The sequence below is a fragment of the Strix uralensis genome, chromosome 11 (genome assembly GCF_047716275.1).
Source record: "Strix uralensis isolate ZFMK-TIS-50842 chromosome 11, bStrUra1, whole genome shotgun sequence".
Taxonomy (NCBI): Eukaryota; Metazoa; Chordata; class Aves; order Strigiformes; family Strigidae; genus Strix; species Strix uralensis.
The window spans coordinates 11,459,808-11,480,196 of NC_133982.1; the positions used below are offsets into that span (position 1 = coordinate 11,459,808).

Genomic DNA, 20,389 nt, shown 5'->3' on the forward strand with positions numbered 1-20,389 from the left:
TCCAGCTCCCTTTTCTATTTATTCTGACAATTGCTGGGGCAGCTCTGGCATCTAGACTGTTCATCCTCTTGCTGCAAGTGGATGGAGCTGATAAGTCTCTGCATCTGGCAACATTCAGGCTAGTAGGTGAAATGTTTAAACCATCATCCAAAATGAAGCCTCCTTGGTAACCCATGTCTGTGTCAAGTTGGTCATGGACTGTGGGTTATTTCTGTTCTTTTACTCCAGTGACAGTCGAGGGTCAAATACACCAGCAGCCTTAGCATTTCACTCACTCTCTTATCAGGGGTAACAAAGCCAGGTCCTTACTTGATCTCTACTCACTCTTCTGGCCACAGCCCTCTTTCTCCCACCCAGGAGAGAGCCTGTGATCCCATGGCAGAGCGATCTCCCAGGAGGGAGATGCCACGAGACTGAGGAGGAATCGAAGCCGACGTCCTGTTGCACAGCTGCTCGCTGCGCTGTTATACAAAGGCAGGATCAATCTCCTCCTCCTCCTCTCCACAGAAGTCCAAGGACAGTCAGGGCCTCGGCTCCAAGGAGGTGCAGGACCTCAATACATGCTGGTAATTAGTGTTTCCTATTAGCTTGTTCTCCCCACTCAGTGCACAAATTTCTGGATGACTCTCCGGAGGCGCCCGACCCCTCACACTGATCACTCCAGGACGCTGCTCCCCACCTTGCCAGAGCCTCACACCTACTCTCAGCCACCCCAGAAGAAATGGTCTTACCTATTTGGTTTGCAACTTAAAATTTTCTGTGTCTCTGTCTACTTTACACTCTCTTTCAATCACAAATGATGTCGGTTACTGCATGCTCCAACTGTGCACACGGGCTGAGTGAGCAGATGGGTTAAATTAAACAGTATTGTTAGCAACATTAGGAACCACAGCAGTTACTTTCAGACACTTTAGAAACATTATAAATGTAATGAGTTTCTCTTTTTTTTTTTTTTTTTTTTTTTTTTTTGGGGTGGTGGTGTAGGGGGAAAGACTTCTTTGTTCTTTAAACCGCATTTTCTACTGTTTCCAGAACTGACATTGTTTCTGAAAGTTCTAGTATATCTGAATTAACTTACCACAATAGATAAATTTTTAACAAAATGTAACAACGTTAAAAAACAAGAAATAAATGAGAAGTGTAAAAAAAATACAGATTAGTTTCAGGAAGGAGAATAAACAGCAAAACCCAAAAATGGCTTATGTCCAAGCAGGTTTAAAGTTTCTTTAATTATTCATAACCATATTAGAGGACAATGGGCCACAATTTTAGAGATCTGAGACTCTAGCAGTGTTTGTGGCTATCACGTGAGATTTCTGAAGTACACAAGAAAATTCATTAACTATCTTCTATTTTCAATACTAGTCAAACATCTGATTTTCCTTGCTGATTTTTCCATTGGGCACCTGTTTGTAACCCCAAGCATCTAAAACTCTATAAAATTCATTTCTCTCTTTAGTGTTTTTCTTTGTAGGGTAGGAGGGAAGGCATTAAAAGAGAACAGCAGTAAAAATATTTTATCAGAAAATCTGCAAGGCTAATGAGTAAGATTCATTCTGCATTACTCCAACTGGAATCAAACCAGATGTTAGTATGGTCTACTGTCTCCACAGAAAGTGTTGTTAAAATAAAATAATATGGTATTTCATTGGAAAACAGAAAACATCTGTTACTCACCTCTGTGTAAAATCTTTAGACTCCATAAATAGGTAAGGCCTTTCACAACCTGAATTTAAAAGAAAAAGCAACATCACATATTAAAGATTCCTGGTAAGAAACACTGCACATCTCAAGAGTCGTTAAAGGCATGAGCTCTAATGGAGAACAGAGCCAGGACCACGAAAAGGACCACGAAAAGGGGAGACCAAGCATCCCTTCCAAGGGACTGAAGGACCCAGACTGCTGCAAACCTGCTGCAGACTACACGGCAACAGGTTCTTTAAGAATACACGAATAAGCTTCTTCCTAGGATCTCTAAATTGAAGTTAGTTGAGCTTATACTGAATCCCTTTAGGCATTTCAGCGTATTTTTAATTCATCTACCTTTGCTGGGGTGTTAAAAATCATGAAAGAAAGTGCGTAATGATTTGTCTCCTTGCAACAAACACAACCCAGTGAAATTAAAGGCCAGAAAATACCAAAATCTCTACTAGCCTCTTACACTTCATCCTCCCTTTCCCTTTCTTTTGCTTTGGTGTGTCTGTATTTTTTCCTCCTTTACTTCCCATGCTTTTACTTAATGCAAACACTGAACATTTCTTCTTAAACTGTATAAATTGTCTTATTCTTCATATTACTCATCCTGGACCAAACACAAATCTTACTGTATCCCATAGCCCCAGAAAATACAATTGAGAACCCTAAAAGGTAAGAACTGGGGCAGACTTTGGCCTGCTATTCCAGAATTTGCTCCTGCCACTACCTAAACTATTAAAACCAAACTCAAAAACCTGTTAACTTCAGTACTACACTGGAGTGCCTTCTTTATGAGTTATGTTTTAATGAAAATTTGTAGGACATGCATTTGTAGTACGAATGCAGGTGTATTTCCCAAAACAACAACCCATGACACTTCTTACACAGAACATGTTGGTTCTGAAAGAACCATATGTACAAGATCATCACTGGATCCAACTGCCAACCTATTTATTTTCTATATACAACATAATTATAATAGCCCCAAATTAAACAAGCCATTCAGCAACCTCCCTAAGAGAGCAGTTGGGTGTTACAAGCTATCCTTCTCTGCAGGTGTTGTTTTTGTAAAGTAATTAAACCTCAATACTTCTTGCATTTTTAATATTGTCATTTTCCCCCTAAATTTACTACTTTTACAAGCCCAGAGAACTAACAAGGTTCAACAAACATATTTCTACTACTGCTTACTTTTTACCCAAACCATCCCTGCTGTCTCAGCCAGCTTTTTTTAATAGAGCAAATCTTTTTTATAAAGTTTCCATCTACAAGATGACATTTCATTCATTTTCCTGAGACACGCTCTTTGTGCGTCTCCAGAACAATAAAGCATTTCCGACGTTCGTAAAGTTGTATGAATTTTTCAGACAAAACAATTACATTCTTTTCATTGTCCAAGCAGACTGAAATGAAATTACTTCTGTTACAGTGATCAAGCAGAAGTGCTAAAAATATTATACAGTATGAAAGCAGATAGCATAGTAATTATCAGCCTTCCTATTGGATTAGAAACTCTTTTTAAAATTTATTCTGTAACCAAAAACAATGTCAGTGGAATCCGAATCTCTTTTGTAAAGCAAATAATGATTCCAGATCCTCAGTAAATTGCTCTAGGTGGCAATTCCTCAGTGTTAAACTCGCACTCCATACCCAACTATCTCATGGCCTCAGATGGTAATTACCTGTAACAAAAGGCCTTAGTCAAACTCTGCATGCCCAGTGGTGTGGCCTTGTTCACGTTAGCCTTTCAAAAGGCAGACCAGGGGAATTCTACTTACACAGCATTTTGACATAAGGAAGGGAAAAAAAAAAAGTATTGATGCAAAAATAAATAAAGAGGGTGCAACATTCCAGGCTTACTCCAATGGTGAAAGTGATTTTGAGAATAGTAAGCTGATTTGATTAGTAAAGATATATTTAGACTATTTAAAATCTTTAAAACCATTATAAAATTATTTAATCTGTTTTAAAGCATGTATTCATAGAAAAAAGGAAATATTTCCTACAGAACAAAACCATCAACAGCTGTGAGTTATTAAACATCTTTATTATGGAGCATGTGCTGAATAAGCAGTTATAGGAGACAAGGTATTAAACAAACTCTCACATTCAGATTCTCTCAGTGTACAAAAGAATGCAAAGAGTTTTTCCCTTTATCCTCGGCTGCAAATATATGCACAGAACCCCCCCCCAACGGACTAATCTGGTGTAAAGTACCGTTACTCACTTACCTTACATCGGCCTATTTGGGAAGGACTCTTAAGTATTAAATATTCTAAAACGGTGGCGGAAGAGAGTATCTTTTGATTGAACATCTAGCAGGAATTATTGGTATTCAGTAAAGTAGGTTTTACAACAATGACTTGAAAAAGCCTTGACACAAAAAGTACTTCTACCTGCTGTCAATCACTCACTCTCTTGACAGTTCAAGTGCACATCCTTTCAGGGAGAACTTCAATCAACATTAGCACTCAAAATACAGTGCACAATGTCACTGCTTCAGAAATTGAAGTGAAAATAAATGTGTGAAGTGGCAAGCAAAGGTAGAACAGATTTTACACTGGCAGAACCAAGTAAGTACACATCAGTATGAAAACAGGAGTGACCACAGCATCACTTTGGGGTTCCCAAGATACACTTTTTCTTTGGAAAAACACACCAGTCCTTCACACAAAGAAAGAACACAAGGAAGATCAGAGATTCCCCCTTCTCATTGACACTGTCTCATATAGGCAACCAGGATGAATTTTATGAAGTCAGAGATCCCTCCAGCTTCTTGGGGACCCAAGCCTCAGCAGACTCTACCTCTCTCTCACCACTTTTCCTGCCCCTGGAAAGGCAGTGCTTCTCCCCAAGGCCTGGCAAATGCTTTCCTCCTTTAGAGATTCCTTTTCACTGTCTTGATTTTCAGCATTCTGTCTTTCAGCCTCAAACTTCACCTCCACTCTTTACTCCTCAAAAAAATAATCAAGAGACAGGAGTATCACACTCGGCAGTACACTCCTGCTATTTCAGCTTGAAAGCTGATTGTCCATCACAATTAATGGTGATTGCTTCTTCACTGGGAAACGGGTAACAAGAATGCAAAAGACAGCTACGGTGTATAGACTACATACGTGCTACGTGGCTCTGATATGCAGTCTACTTCTCAGCAGGTAAGGGTTCACATCAGAAAAAATACGGTAGCAGTTGCTAGCATCAGAAAATGTTTGATTGTCTCAGCAGACAAAACTCTCCTCTGGTTCCTGCCAAATCATTAGAAAATCTGACTGGGAGGGGAATGTACGAGAAAGCAAGTACCACTCCTGCCCATCACGCAGTGCATTGCAGGTGCCTGTAAGGATTTACAGTGGTATTTCGAGGAAATGAGTAACAACACAGTCCTATCCTTTTGGCTCCAGAAAGTCAGGGCTGTCAAGAAAGGGATGTCCCTCAGGTAGTTCAGTCCCACCTGCGGAGATCAAAGAGTGCAACGAAATGACCTTGAGTACAATTCTGTGTTTAACTGAGCAAGTGGAGCGCAAGGGCAATGTGCTCCCTTTGCCATGTCGTACGGAGCAGACACAGACCTTGTCCTGGACCAGCTGGAATCTCCTGCGCCTTTCGTGCTCGTTGCTGTGAGCAGGACAATTGTTTTTAAGGGTTGTCAGGCCACAGCTTTTCACAATGATTAAATTTGTATAACAAAAAAGGAAGCAAGAAAACGATCGAGTCAGAGCGAGAAGAATGCTGGGATGCTGCTAAATATCTATACGTGCCTGCATCATTTTCCTCTGGAAACGGTTTCACTTAAAAACTTCTACAAATGTAACAAAGGGGTATTCTAATTAACAGATGTGCAGGTCACACATATTATTAAGCAGCTTCAATAGACTAATGCATTGTACATGTCTCGGGAGAATAAAAGACAAATGACTCTGTGTACATGGTGCAAGGAAGGTAGAAAGAAAACACAGACTGGAAAAAAAAGAAGCTCCAGATTTTGTCTACAAAATCCATCCATGCGAGCTTCAGGTTTTGTTTGACATTCTCCTCCTCATCAGTACACGAACAGAAATCTTCCAGGCTTTGGGTAGTCTTCCCAAGCTGTTCAGGGTGGGGATTATGGTGCCTATGTACAGCACTGGGCAAAAAGGTGCCCCAACCCACAAAATGGGCTGCTGGGCTCTACTGAAATGTCAGACACCAAGATGCAGGGTAGGCGTTTGTGAAGACTTAAAGGAGCCATTCCTGCTGCCACTGATAAATTGTAGAGAAAACAAAGGCTTTCACTGCCTCCTTCCAACAAGTCTACCATGCCAACTGAGCAAAAAATCAGGAAGCTGCCAGTGCTGGTTCAGCCTCAGCGCACACCTTCTGTTATGAAGAAGCAGGAGAAAGGGGTGAGCTCCTTCTCTGAAGGCACCCGCTCCTTTGTTCACCTCTTTACTGACCCCCTGCACTGCAGTGGGCACAGTACAGGTTGCTAAAGCAGCAAATAAAATAACTAGAAAAAGTTAAGTATCAGCTCACTGTCCATGTCAGGGAGTCATGCTCACTAACTAACAGATTTGTAAAGAGATGACCCTGCAGGTGAACAAAAAATATATATATCAAGACATAAAAGACGGGGCTGAAGCACCACCGCTATGGATAAGTGAAAAATTGGAAGAGAACATCTGCAGAATAGCAAGCCAGGTGGGCTGGGGAGGATGGGGGAGAGGAGAGACAAAAGCAAGTAAAGAAATTATAAGATAAGTTAGTGTGGATGCATGAAGTACACAACATGAAGTGAGATAAGGAAAAGGAGAAGGAATAAGCATCTGAAGAAATGCTTGAAGGCCCATCTCAGTATCACTACACTATACACATGCTACTTAGCGTCAGGAATATGAGGACACTGTGAGCAACTTATCATTCATTGCTCCATAGGGAAGAAGAGATGAAACGTTTTTACTCTGAACTAAAGGTGAAAAGCATTCAAATTCCAGAAGAAACTGCTAGGCTATATAATGAGCAGATTTGAAGCTACTTAGAGGAAACAGCATCAGAGAAGGATGTTCATCACCCTGGGCAGGCCACACAAATTAAGAGAAAGTAGAGCTGTGAATTACAATGAACAGAGACTAAATAGCTGCCTGTGTTGGATTAAAGGATTTAAATTGTCAGCTTGATGTATAATGAATGTGAAAACCCAGCACTTAATTAAATGGCACATGATAGAATAACTTTGTTATGCTTTAAACTGCTTAAGTTATCAAAGTATTCCTTCTATTTAGCAATTGTTTAGCAGTATCTCTCTCCCTTGTGAGATCCACTAAGACGCTGGTCATTTACCCTGTGTTCAGCTGTGGCAAAATACGGGATTTTCTTTTTCTTCCCCCCCTTTTTTTTGTTCTGTAATTTGAGTTTTCAATCATGGCTAGTGAATTTCTAGCAACGCAGTCACTGAATGCTGCAGAGACACAATGATGGGCTACCAGGTGCTCTAAGGATCCCACTGTCAACACCCTGCCACCAAACTGAGCAGACATTGGGGACCGATAGTTCTTCCCAGATCACAGAGCGTCTCCCTGCTCATCACCCCTAAAACGACTATTAGCTCTTCAACCGTGACTGCTCACGCGTGAAGGGTCCCAGCACAGGAGTGAGCGAGCAGCCTGTCCCCAGGCAGCCTTTGTCAGGCCTGGCTTGGGCCAAATAAAAACTTCAGCCTCCTCCTGATCTGCCTTAAGGAGTACATCTGCCACAGGGGAAGACAGAAAATGTGTTCTGCCTTCTGCCATTGCATTTTGATAACAGGAACGGACAATTTTTCAACCTGGGAAGCAAATCTAGTTGAGTTACTTGGTACAGAATGAGGGTAGTTAGAATGGAAGTTACACAGGAGAATCAGCAGAAGCAGAAGATGAGGGATCACCATAAGGACTAGGACAGGGCTTCTGAATCACTTTTTAAGGGAATCATATAGCACGGAAGGACTTAAAGGCTAAATAAAGGTGATTAAAAGGACTGCTCCATCCAACAAGGGTTGATAAAGAAACATGATCACACAGTTCTCCAGCAAATTCATCTTTTTTTTTTCTTATCTGATTCAATTTATTACATCCCTTTACATTTCTTGAGCCTCCAGCAACTCATGTGTTGGTCATTCAAAAGGAAGGTTTCCTTAACCCTGGTGTCCTTGGGCACACTGGATGGTTAGGAAGAGCACCAGATAGGGGATACACAGACACAATGAGGGCACGGATCCTGGAGATGACTCAGTGTCCCAAAGGGCCATGTGCACACTCAAATCAGAGATGTGTTACATGCACAGCCAAAAATTGAAAGACAAAAAGAAAAAAGTACTTACAGCTACTGCTATTCTTCCAAGTACATGTTCTGGAATTTTTCTATAAACATCCAAAGAACCCCCTGCAGGGACAAACAAAACGTGCTTAGGTAATACAAAATGAAATACTGCCCCAGATTTGAAGTCACAAGGGTTTTCTAGGCCTTGGTTATTAATAAAAACACCATCAATGATATAACAATAACTGTGTCAGAAATAACTGACCCTAAAAATCTACCAAACTCTGAATAAACACATGAAGCAGTACTCAGGTCTCTCTTCACCCATGTTACTTATTTTTGCTTGCAGCTTTAATACTAAAACTCCTTTTAGAAAGCCTTCCAGTCACAGGACAGAATATTGAAATTGGAGATCTCAAAACCACCAGGCTTGGTGTAACTTCTCAGGAGTAAGAAAGTCATCCCAAAAAGCACCAGTTGACTTCAAAGCCCAAAGCATCCTACCCCTCATCCCCAAACCTGGTGCTAACATTACGTGGTATCTGATACGGTGCTGGGATAAATGCTTAAAGCTGTTTCCTCCTGATGATCAAACCAGGGAAAGTTTGGTTGAGCATTGCAGTCTGTGTCCACACTCATGTCTGAAAATGAAAGACAAGGAGCTCCTGGGCAAGCAGATGAGTTTTGCCAGTGAACTCCAGTAACGGACAAAACTTACTGTCTGGCATAACTCTGTCCAGCCAGCATCGTACATTCATGGGGAAAGAGAGAAACCAAAATCCCCCTAATCCCCAAGGCACTGGGAAGAACTGTTTCCCTTATCTTCCACAAAGGAGATTCATGATCAACCCAATGTTCAAAATGTCCCTGGGGTGAAATACAAATTCTTGGGCAAGAAAGTAAATTGAAAATTGAGAATTAAAAATATCCAAGTAGAATGGCAAAAAAAAAAAAAAAAGGACAAGCAAATTACAGGCAGAGTATATTACACTTAGCTTGCAAGAACACGTTGTCTTATTCCAGGCTTGAGGTTCTCAGAAGTGCTCAGCACTGATCTAACTCTACTCTCAGTGTAGCATATGGATTTTACTCATGACACCACCGGGAAAAGAGTTAGGCCAATACTCAGCAATTAAGAAAACTATGCCTTGTACTTTGCTTATGGTTCAGTTTTTAAAAGTAAAAGCCATTCATTCTGAAATGCTGCAATCCAAAGAAGTCACAAGGCCTTTATTCCAGTCTTCAGTCTTAATTATACAACAGTTCTTATTTATACTTCTTATACTTATTTATACTTCTTATTCTAATGATTGGGGTTTTGTGGTGGTGGTTGTTGGCTTTTTCCCCCTCATTTTCCTCGTTGCCTCTGCAACAGTATGTTTGTCTTCATAAATGTTGCTCTGATTCCAGGTCATTGATACTACTGTTCGTTCATTAAGTTTAATCTTTCAACCTATATTGTCCACTTTACCTGTGGATTATAATGAACCTCAGTTTTAAAAGTAAATGTAAGTATTATTTAATAGAAATAAGAGGATGTAGCATCACAGATACCTTCTGCTCATTACAAAAGCCAAACAGAAGGCAATCATACAGCAGGTGGTTCCTGTTAATGCTTATAACTTTTCCTTAAATTTTGGATGAAAGAAGACATTTTCATACACCAAACTGCTAAGTCTTGCTATTACAGATGTCACTAAAGGTAGTGCTGTTTGAAAAATGAAAGAAAGTATATTTCTGCAAACAATTAGGGAAATCCACCATTTTTCTATGGAGAAAAAATTCTGTAGTGGACATTTCCAAATCCAGATATATAATGTTAGCTCCAAAATCCACATGTAGACATCTAGGTACAGTCTGATAACCTGCACCTCTCAGTGCTTTTAAGGGAAATTTAGTGGGTGTTCAGCAGTTTAAAGGAAAAGAGGCAGCAACATAAGTAAAAGGCAATAGTACATTGCACCATCTTTATTTACAAGAACACCATCTTTACTATAAATATAAAAGGGCAAAGATTAGAAAGCCTCATTTCACATCTCTGTTGATCTTTAAGATCAACTGGCAGGTGGGAGGGTGATCCAGGTCAGTTCAAGCTCAGCGTTTTGATACTTGTAGACTTGGGAGTTTCTTGGCTTTTTCCTGCTTGCAGGTGGCAGGAGAGAACCAATACAGTACTACATGTGCACCTCTTCCCTATGCGTAACCCTACATCATGAGTAACCCAAAAAGACACACATCCACCCGTATCTAGGTAATTCATAAAGGAAATACCTATGTCTTGTAATGCGGTACAGGATACAACTGGGCAAACAGAGTCATGGGATATAGATTCAGGAAATATTATAAACTGGCCTAAGACAGTCAAAAGGGCTAAAAATTTGTCAAGGTTAAAGCTGTTCATCAGCAGGATGAGAAAGTATTTTTTCTTATCTTCACATGCATTCTTATGCATCAAAACTAAAGGTGTGGGAAAAAATGGCAAGGTCCCTTTATTTGCATTTTGTTCTTCCTTTAAATGATTGCTGTTGCTTTCTGCCAGAAGGAGTGCACAACATGAGGCAGACCAGAGGTCATCTCCAGTATAATTCCATGTAATTTGTGCATGGTCAGTAAACACCATCGTTGTGCCACATCATGAGGGATGCATACCCTAAAGGCATAAATATTTTCAAACCAGAATTCAGAACTGCAAGCATTAGTGTCTGTCATTTTTAAAAATCTCTGAATTAGGAGGAGCACACATACTCTAGGCAGATGCATGTTTTGGCATGAGCAGATGCTTCCTTACTGCATGTGACTACTGCTTAACACAGGCTTGCAAGTCTGAGTGCAACTGCAAGGACAGAACAGAGAAATGGCTAACAGACACACAGCACGAGAACAGCCAAGAATTTAACTTGTGGGCTTTGCTGAATAAATGTAATGCTTTTTCATCAAATATGGAAAATTGGAGAGAACACTCGTATTTGGAAACAGGCACAGTGATCACAGGGACAGAGGTAGTAAGTGTAAAAAGAGAAAAATAACAGTAATAACAGACCATTTTAACAAGGAGAAAACAAAATGCACCATAAAACCCTAAAGGGCTTTATCTGTGGTCCCTATCAGAAAGAAAGAAGCTACTCAACAGTGCTTAATGGTACACATTTGGCTTTGGAATTTTTTCCTGCCAGAAAGCCTTCCCTCCACAGTAAATTATTTGCGAGATCCTTACTTCTTTATATCCAGCTTAACTGAACCTTTGTGAAAAACCTGGATAGGGCATAAAATGCTGGCTCATAAGAAAATCCTGGAGAGAGTAATAGACTACTGCTTGTAACAACAACGTGATGTTAAAGCTGAATGCTGCGAAGAGGGTTCTTGCACACAAGACACAAGGGGACTGCATCTGTCATGAGACACGCTCTCAGAATTGATACACAGAGGGCAGCAATGATTATAAATTGCTGTAATCAGTATATTTTCCTGCCGTTTCTCCAAGAATGCCACACAGCACAAGTTTTCAAAGCAAAGTACTAATACATCTCCTTAATGACAGTAGCATCAGCTTGTGGGGAAGGGGATGCAGTTGGTCTGAAGATTCACATTGGGAGAAACAAGAGTACACTCAAAAAGAAACTCAGCACAGCATTGCTAAACAGCTGTGTTAGAAAATAATTCCTTGTCTTGCAATTAAGAGACGATTTCCACTGAAAACACATAGGACATTGGGTTAATAGATTTCTTTAAAAGAAAATCTGTTTTGGCTATCAAAACAGTAAAAGTGAGGAACAGCTGTTTTGTCAGCGAGGACAGATTGTATGGAAGACTCAAATATCAAACCACAAATTAAGCTAGCATTTATTTCTGTTCTATTTACATTTTCAATAAAAGTAAGTGAAGTTACACTTGGGAAAATACAGCATACCACAGAGAATATAACACAATCCCAATACTAACCTGTTTTTTTAATAAACGACCTGCAAAGTTATTAATACTTTACATTTCCAAGTCATACTACTGCATTTTGCTCTATTCTGGAAAAGCCCATCTTTATATGATTTTCCCCTTTACATACTTAGCAATCAAAAGCACACTAGATACACAACTCACCATCCATGAACTCTGTACACAATGAAATTCTGTTTTCTACAAAAAAAGCACCATAAAATCCTATGATATATGATGAGTCACACTGGAAAAAGAAAGGAAAAAAAGAAGCCTGTTTTAAAATTTGCTCCAAGAAGATTATATGCAAGAATAATGAAAATGAGAATTTCTATATACCTTATAAAGAATTTCTAACTCCGACATTATCTGTTTTTGGAGTTCCAGTGTTATGTCTAAGGGTATGACCTAAAATACAAAAAATGGACATATGATCAGAGGTGACATAAAAAGTGAATGATTCAAAATTAAAAATTGAAGATCCATGTATTAGTTATTCTTATGTGAGAAAAGGAAAGAGAGGAATAGGTGTAAAGAGTATTTTAAGAGACGGATGAGCAAAGGAAGGAAATGGAAAAGAAAGGAAAAGCTTATTTACTTTTAAAATTCAGTTACAAGCAAACTAAGTTATACAGCCAATTTTATCCATGAAATATCGTTAAGGTTTGTGGTTTAACCATTTGACCAAGAGACGAGTTAGAACTTGAATGCAAGCCCCACATGTGACGTAAAGAGCAGATGTGGTAGATCCGCAGGTTGGTGAATTCAGAGTTGCTGCTTAATCACCCAAAGCGCGATCACCTCCCAGCTCCTGCTCCGTACAGCTCCTCCTCACCTGCCCAGCACCGATTCCTCTCGCTGCAAAGACGTCTTGTGAGAAAGCCTGGAAGGCTGTGACCCCAGCTGGCCTCGCCAAATGTGCTGACGTTAACTCTAAGGGCTAAATAAGTGCTGCGGTATTGAAAGTATCTCTGACTCGGTGGTGCCCTAAAGGAGGGTCTCTTACCACCACTCTTACAGTCTCAGTTTCTTTAATATTTACCCCCTTTTTTATATAAATTCCTAACATCGTACAAAACATGGAAAACTTAAGTATACAGGAAAAAGACGCAGATGACAGCAGATGGTACAGATGTTTAGGTAAGCATCACCAAAGCATTCCTCAAAACAACTACAAATGACCTGACTTTGAGCGCTCAACAGCTCAAAGCAGCCACTCACTGTCACGCTTATCTGCTGCTTCCTTCATCCATGCCCTCGGTTTTCATCCTTTTGAGCCAGGCTGCTAAACAGGACTGAAGTACCAAGTGCTGCAGTGAAGGTGGGGTGCACTGTCTGGAGTTGTAAGTTTCCAGGATTTTGAAGACAGACCCTCTCTTAATAAGGATGCTGGTTCCAACAGAACCAGCACTGAAAGTCAACTTTAACAAACAATCTTTGCCATCATTATTTGAAGACCTGCACACTCAATTATTAAGTACTACTACATAAACCAAGATGGACTCCAAATACATTTAGCCAGGCTTGGTCTGCTGCCATACAATATTTCACAGTTTAATACTTTAAGCTAAAAGGAAACAAAACAAAGTCAATTTGCGGAATTAGCAGAATAGATATTATGGGCTGCATACACTGCTGATGAAACAAAATACAGAGAGACCACTTCCAAATACACGCATTTTACAGTATCAAAATCTGTCTAAAAGAAAAAACGATAATCTGTTTCTATCAAGAGTTTGCTTTAGGGTTATTTATAAAAGCTGTCACTAAACTAAATTGTAAGTGTAATACAGGGTTGCCAAGAAACGTTTAACACACTTGTCTAGATCAATAATCATTTGCCAACAATATTCACTTACATTTTTCCAGTGTGAAAAACTTAAAATAATTTGCTGGAATACCATCAGTTTTACCCATTGAATATTAACAGAATTTAATCTTGTCAACAGTATAAAATTAAAATCTTATCTCACTAAATTCTACTCACAATGAGAAATTTCCCCAACTCATTCACTGTGAAGGTTTCACCGACCTGAACAATGACTAGTTAGCGTGATCAGCGTCAAATACATTGCTGACACCCAATCAACCAAGACCTGGCATGAAGAAAGGTCTCTGGCTGATTTGCATTAACTATAATTACATACAGACCCTGCATTCTAATAGTGAGGATAACCTGGAAAAGCAGAGCTACAAGTGTTCGGGATACTATAGGGCAGGGCACGTACACAAACGTACTGCGACAGTACGGTAAGCGTACATCGCCGTGAAATAAATTAGGAGAGACCACAGTCCCACTTCCTCTGCTTAACTATTGTACAGAAATGTTTTTTTTCCACCTAAACAGGCGTGACTTGCATGACTTACAACACAGGAGAGGCATCTGATATCGAGCCTGGAGGAACTTTATTTACAGCACTGAAACATGGGACAGAAAGAAGAAAAAAGTATCTGTATAGCACTGCCTTAATCATAATTTGTGATCTCCATGGTCATACTCCTTCTGTATAAAAATTTTCTTAATAGGCTTGGGAATAAGTTTGGATGGATGGAAAAACTTTTAAAAGTAGGAGAGCTGACAGAATTAAGCATGGGCTGGAATGGTGTTAAAGCAAAAAAAAACCAAAACAAAACCAAAAAACCTCCTCAAACCCATTGCTACCAAGGAAGAAGCTGTGAATAAGGATTTGGCTGCGACTTCCACAACTGTAACATGGGTAAGCAAATGAGATGTAATATTAGACAGTAAACTTTTCCAAAACAGCACCTTCGGAAAGAACTTTATAGCAAAAATCACCGTTATTTTACCAGAATTATTGAGAGCAGAAAAGTGAAACCCAATTCATTCAGCACAAAATAACATGCCCCGTTTAACACATGCGGGAAGAGAGTTTCTTCACAAGTTTGCCGTGGAAGCTACAACAAAAGTCAGAGGAAAAGAGGGGCTCAGCAAGTTGCCGGTGGCCCCTGTGCCTGCCACAGGGTAACCCAGCTGCAGGGACAGGGCCACGGGTCTCCTGGGCTGGCTGGGAAAGCGGGGTTGGCCCCCCAGCTTCCAGCTCCAGTGCCTGCCCTGATTTCAAAACTAGTCGAAATGGTGCCTCACAGGTAGAGCTGGAAAAGGATACCAGAGAAGGGGAGCTTTTTTTTTTTTTTTATTTAAATGATACAGCAGTCCTCTGGGATTCAGCAAGGGGCTCCAAGCACTCCTGCACATCTTTCTCATCAAGCTCCTGCCTAAAATACAGCAATCTTGAAATTGCTTAGCATGCTTGTAACGTACATGAACTCAACATACCTAACATTTGAACTGAAAAGGGTTAATTTTTAAAAGAGGAATACCTGAGCATATTTCCTCTGCTCTCCACTACACCTCCAGGACAAATAAGGATGAGTTGTCAACTTAAATACAAGCAGTCAAGTGACTGAATTATAATTTACTCTGTGCTCAATTTAAATTAGTGTGAGGCTATTAAAATATACAGTATAAATACGGCAATTCATCACAAGCTGTCATGGATGACTTCATCTATTTGCTGGAGTGGCATACGTTCCACTGAAGGGAACGAGAGCAAAATCACAGGTCAAATTAAGCTGCTATTCTGTTTTAATTCACTTACTTAATCTGTGGTGACATAATTGTCTTTTACAGTATGTACAACTCAAAGGAAATTTGGGAGTATTATAGTAGTATACAAATGATTAATCAAATGGTCTATTTAAATGCTAGCTTTAGAGCAGGAGAAACTAAAAGTGGTTGAAGAATGGCAATCAGCCAGTGTACACGTAAATTTTTCATTCGGATTTTTCTCCTCTAATTAGGAAAAAAGTTACCTTCGAAAAGTATTAAATCCTCTGCATGTTATCTAGCTGCAAAGTTTACATAAAACATGTAATGACATAGCTTTGGTCTATAACATAGGTATTAACATCGGTCTGCTTTCCTGTTCAATATATTTGCAAGATTATCCACCAGCCAAAAGCATTTTAATCAACAGGTTTTCAGAATGTTATCTCATCCTACCGAATCTGTATACTACCGCCAGAAAAAGCCCCCAAAAAGCAGAACTCCACTTTTACAGATCCATCCAGCCACGTTCCTATTAGCGTGGCAATCTCTGTCGTAACAGTCGAGCCGCGTGATGATCACGCCAAGACGCTGGCGTTACCATCCCCTCCTTATTGCTGGGTATGCTCAGCCATAGATGTGTTAATTTTCTTAATAGAGCAAGCCAGCATGATCACGATCATCGCAGGTTTCCTGACCTCCAGCTTGTGAGCATGTTATTTTAAACAATGATAACACACATGTTGATGTAGTATCTCTTCTGAAATCACGCTAAAAATATATATATAACTGAGAGTGACAGGACCACCACAGGAGGAACCTACAAGAGAATCCAGTTCCCCAAATCTTCAGGATGCTAATTATCCACGAGGACTACCCAAACCCTTGGACTCAAAGGGAAACGAGGAGGTGAAATTGCTGGGGGAAAAGGCTTTTTGCCACAGGGAGGTGATTTCAATTAACCTTGCAAAGGGTGAACTCATTTCCCCTCCTGCCTGTGTGATTTTTTTCTCTTGCTCCACCTCCTCTCCAGGCAGCTTCCGAGGGCACCCACAGCAGCACGGGGCAGGCTGGCACAGGAGATGCTCTCTGCAGAGCTTGGAAAAGATTATTCGAGGAAGCAATGTAGTAGGTATCAGGAAAAAGCAGCATCCTCACACAGCCCCAGCATTTAGGGGAAGAGCTTTTTTAGTTCCACATGGAAAGTTGTAATAAAAATTAAATTTTCTGTACTTTTTTGTCTATTACAAGTCAGAGAATCCCTGCTTGACTCTTAACTGCTCATGACAGGTTTAGGAGTGATGGATACCTCTTGAAAGGACTTTTTCAAAGTGACATTTTCAAAAACTTTCTCAAGTGATATCTGTATTCCATATAATTAGAAGTTATTTGGATGTTATTTCAATTTCTGTATTTTCTACACGAAGAGAATCACTTCAAAGTAGTAAGCATTTGCTTTGCTCCTAGTGGGGTGAAGTGATTTATTTACGTGATCTTCGGGAAAGCCAAAACACAGGCAGAATCTCCTTTTAGTAAATTGTATCTGACTGGAACCACAAGACAATCTGAGCCCAAATCTGAAAGTTACCCATATATGTAAATATTGCCTCGCCAATATATATGCTTCATTTGAAGCCTCTGTATAATCTTACATCTTTAAATTCCATTTAAAATCAATTCTGCTTGCAACAACCAGCTCCCATCACTCCTTCTCTTGCTCTCCTCTCCCACCCCTGCATTCTTTCAGTTTAACTCAGTTACACCAGTATTTAATGATTAAAGACATCGAAAAAAAAGAAATGAGACCAAAAGCCCATTTTACAGTTTTCTAAGTAATTATTCCATAAATTATATTCTTAAAATATACCTTTTTTTCTTTTAGATCTCAAACTATTAATTGGAATCATATGAATGCAATACATTTGTTTCCCAAAAGACTCTACTGCTTTGAGTTTTAACAAGATCACCAAATTTAAACAAAAAGTTTGATATATTAAAAAAGGACATATTTCTATATTTTTGTATAGATTAACTGTATTAATAATTTAATTTATTAATTTAATTTAACAAGTTACATACAAGAGGTGGCATACTATTTACCACAGCTTTAACTGAACTTTCAGACGAGACTGGTATTTATCTGACCACATGATATTAAAGTATAGAGCTTCACTGCAAAGAATGCTAACAAGAAAAAAAAAAGCTAAATAGAAAAAACCATCAGGGGGAGGATGGGACATTAAATAAACAAACCTGTTAAAACCACAAAATCTCTTAGGAAAACAGAATATTATCCCAAAGAAAACAGGGAAATTCTCTTTATTTAAAAAGAGGTCATAGAGACCACCAAAGAATGTGCCCTGGGGGACAGTTTGGCATTGGCAGAGAAAGGCAGGGGCTGACATCCCGCGACCTCCCCATCCCCGCTCCCGGAACGCCCCGCAGGGTTCAGGACGGTGAAGCAGCATCTCTGCCAGTCGCCAGAGAGGCACAAGCCACAACTGCACTTGGACGAGTCCACAGAACCCCATGGGAAGACGTGGTGGCACTGACACACAGTGCCAAGCCATTCCCGGTGGACAAAACCTGGATTCTGGGAACTCTGTGCTCAGTTGAAATGACTAAATTTATGGGCTGGAGTTTTTCTGCATAAACAACGTGGACTTTAATGCAATAAACCAAATTGAGATCTAACAATCGGAGAGAGGGGAAGGAAACCAAGGTCAAGAAAGAATGGAGAGAAAGAAAGAGAGAAAGAAAATTACTGTAATATCTTACCTTTACTGCTAGTATTTTTCCACTAGGGACATGATATGCCCTGCATGAGGGAAAAAATTAAATAACTTGAGATCACATAAAATTACCTCTATACATATGTGCAACATGTATACACTAATTTCACAGAAAAATGACTTGGACCTAATACGTTTTACATTAAACCAATTTTATATAGCATTTCTAAAGAAAGACTGATGAAAACAATTGATCAAAAGAATATACTTACAATGAAACCATTTAGCCAGTTTTTACATCTGCATGTTTCATATAAAATCTACACATTGAAGACTTTTGTACAATGTAACAGCAAACTTGTAAGTATGAATTTATCCACCTTCACATTTTCTTTCAATGAAATAAAACTGTGATATATCTGTTATTCAGAATCTTCATGTAAAACAAGGTTTCTCACGCAAGTTTGCCAGTCCTATGTGTATTTTCAGTGGTGAGATACACAGCTATATCAATTAGTGAAGTAAAACAGGTAATGACTGATTCTTTTCTTCTTATCGTAACCTAAGGACCCACAGAAAATATTAGCAAAATGAACTTTCTGCACTTGTGTTCAAGATCAGTGTGTGTGTGTGTGTGGACATATAAAGGTTAGAAAGCATTACTGTTAATGCTCACATGTACCCAAAATAATTTTCCACAGTATTTCAAGAGCTGTTTGTCTTAATTTCTGAAGACAAACATTTATAATTGGCTATTTAACAATGACTTGTGTATTCCTAACCACGAATTTGTAAGAAAATAAAAAGGTCGGCAAAAAACACATCCACTAAAAATCCGACGTAATTTTGCATAAAAACAAAACCATTAAAGGTTTTCCTCTTCACTAGTTTTATTGTCTCATACTGATTTATGACACTATGCACAGCATTGTCATATATGTGGCACTAACTTTAAAGAATTATGATATTTTAACACTATATACCTCTAGCAATTATTACTGAAGAAAAAAAGCTTTAATAGTTTTTTTCTGCATGCAAAATCATACACAGTACAGCACAAGGCTGTTGTTTAATCTCATTTATAACCCTGAGTGCTTATATAATTTCTGTTAATAGCTCAGAAGTTTCTAAAAACTTCACCTTAATTTAATAACTCATGGATAAACATCTATGTAACCAAGTGGCATGAGCTTTTGGGAACAAACACCATTTAAAAAGGCATACCAAAAATCAGTGTTATTTAATATCAGCACAAGAGGCAAAAAGCAAAATCATCAGATGAAGCTCTGACAGCCTGGTAGCTGAATGCATAATCAATGAATCCGAGGGAGTAAATGAACTCTGCTGTAACTATGGATGAATCAACAGTGGCAAAACATTATGGACTTAAGATCAGCAGAAATGATAAGAAAATGAACAGGTTGAGATAGCATGCTTAACGTCTGTTAGCTTAATATGTACTGTGCCGGACAGTTTGGCAACTTAATTAGCTTGTCAAGAAAGCTGATCTTTTTTCCATAAGAGAGATCTCCTGTTTCCAAGTGAATTAAAAGGGAAGACTTGATTATTTAATTATGATGCACGCTAATTCATCCGTGGAAGTTTGGGTTAAATTTCCAGCAGAGGGCAGATACCTGGTTTGGTTTACAGAGCACTGACAGTACCAATTTAACATTTAATTATCGCTGAGAATTGGATCACAAAGGAGATACCATGCCCATGGGTACAGCGTGTCCAGTGGCTTTGCAAATGGCACGCTACCTGGGAGGACAGGAATTTGTTTACTCCAGGCTGATCCAGCCTCTCGATTGTCCTGACCTTCCCCAACACAATAACTGTAAAGTGATTAATGAAGTTTGAATAGGAGCTTTGGTTACACCAAAAGACAACCGTACACCTCTGTAGTGTTTTAATTAACAGCTAACACTTCAAATTAGTCTGTAGTTGCTACAGTAATTACCCGTTCCAATGAGTGTGTAGGGAAAACGTTTTTGTTGGATATTATGTAGAACTGTAAGTTGGAATTGATCATTTTGGTTGCAGTCAGCACAGCTAAAGCCTAAAGATTTAGTACCTTTATGTAGCTTCAGAAGGATGCACTAAAAAAAAAAAATCCCACAGAATAATGTGCACAGCATGAAGAAAAACATACTTTCTGTGCATACTGCACCCCTCAGTAAGTCTATGAATGTCT

At 39.3% G+C, this 20,389-nt stretch overlaps 1 protein-coding gene across 8 annotated transcripts in view; it reads right to left on the minus strand.

Moving 5' to 3' along the window:
• Nucleotides 1–20,389, minus strand: part of MAP2K5 (mitogen-activated protein kinase kinase 5) — a 141,399-nt gene that overhangs the window by 76,428 nt on the left and 44,582 nt on the right. For all 8 annotated transcript variants that reach the window (XM_074880149.1, XM_074880152.1, XM_074880148.1 and 5 more), the window contains exons 9-13: nucleotides 18,242–18,281; nucleotides 12,235–12,303; nucleotides 12,061–12,142; nucleotides 8,030–8,091; nucleotides 1,678–1,726 (exon numbers count right to left, since the gene is read on the minus strand). In XM_074880149.1, coding sequence (XP_074736250.1) covers nucleotides 1,678–1,726; nucleotides 8,030–8,091; nucleotides 12,061–12,142; nucleotides 12,235–12,303; nucleotides 18,242–18,281 — 302 coding nt within the window. The remainder of the gene's footprint in view (nucleotides 1–1,677; nucleotides 1,727–8,029; nucleotides 8,092–12,060; nucleotides 12,143–12,234; nucleotides 12,304–18,241; nucleotides 18,282–20,389) is intronic.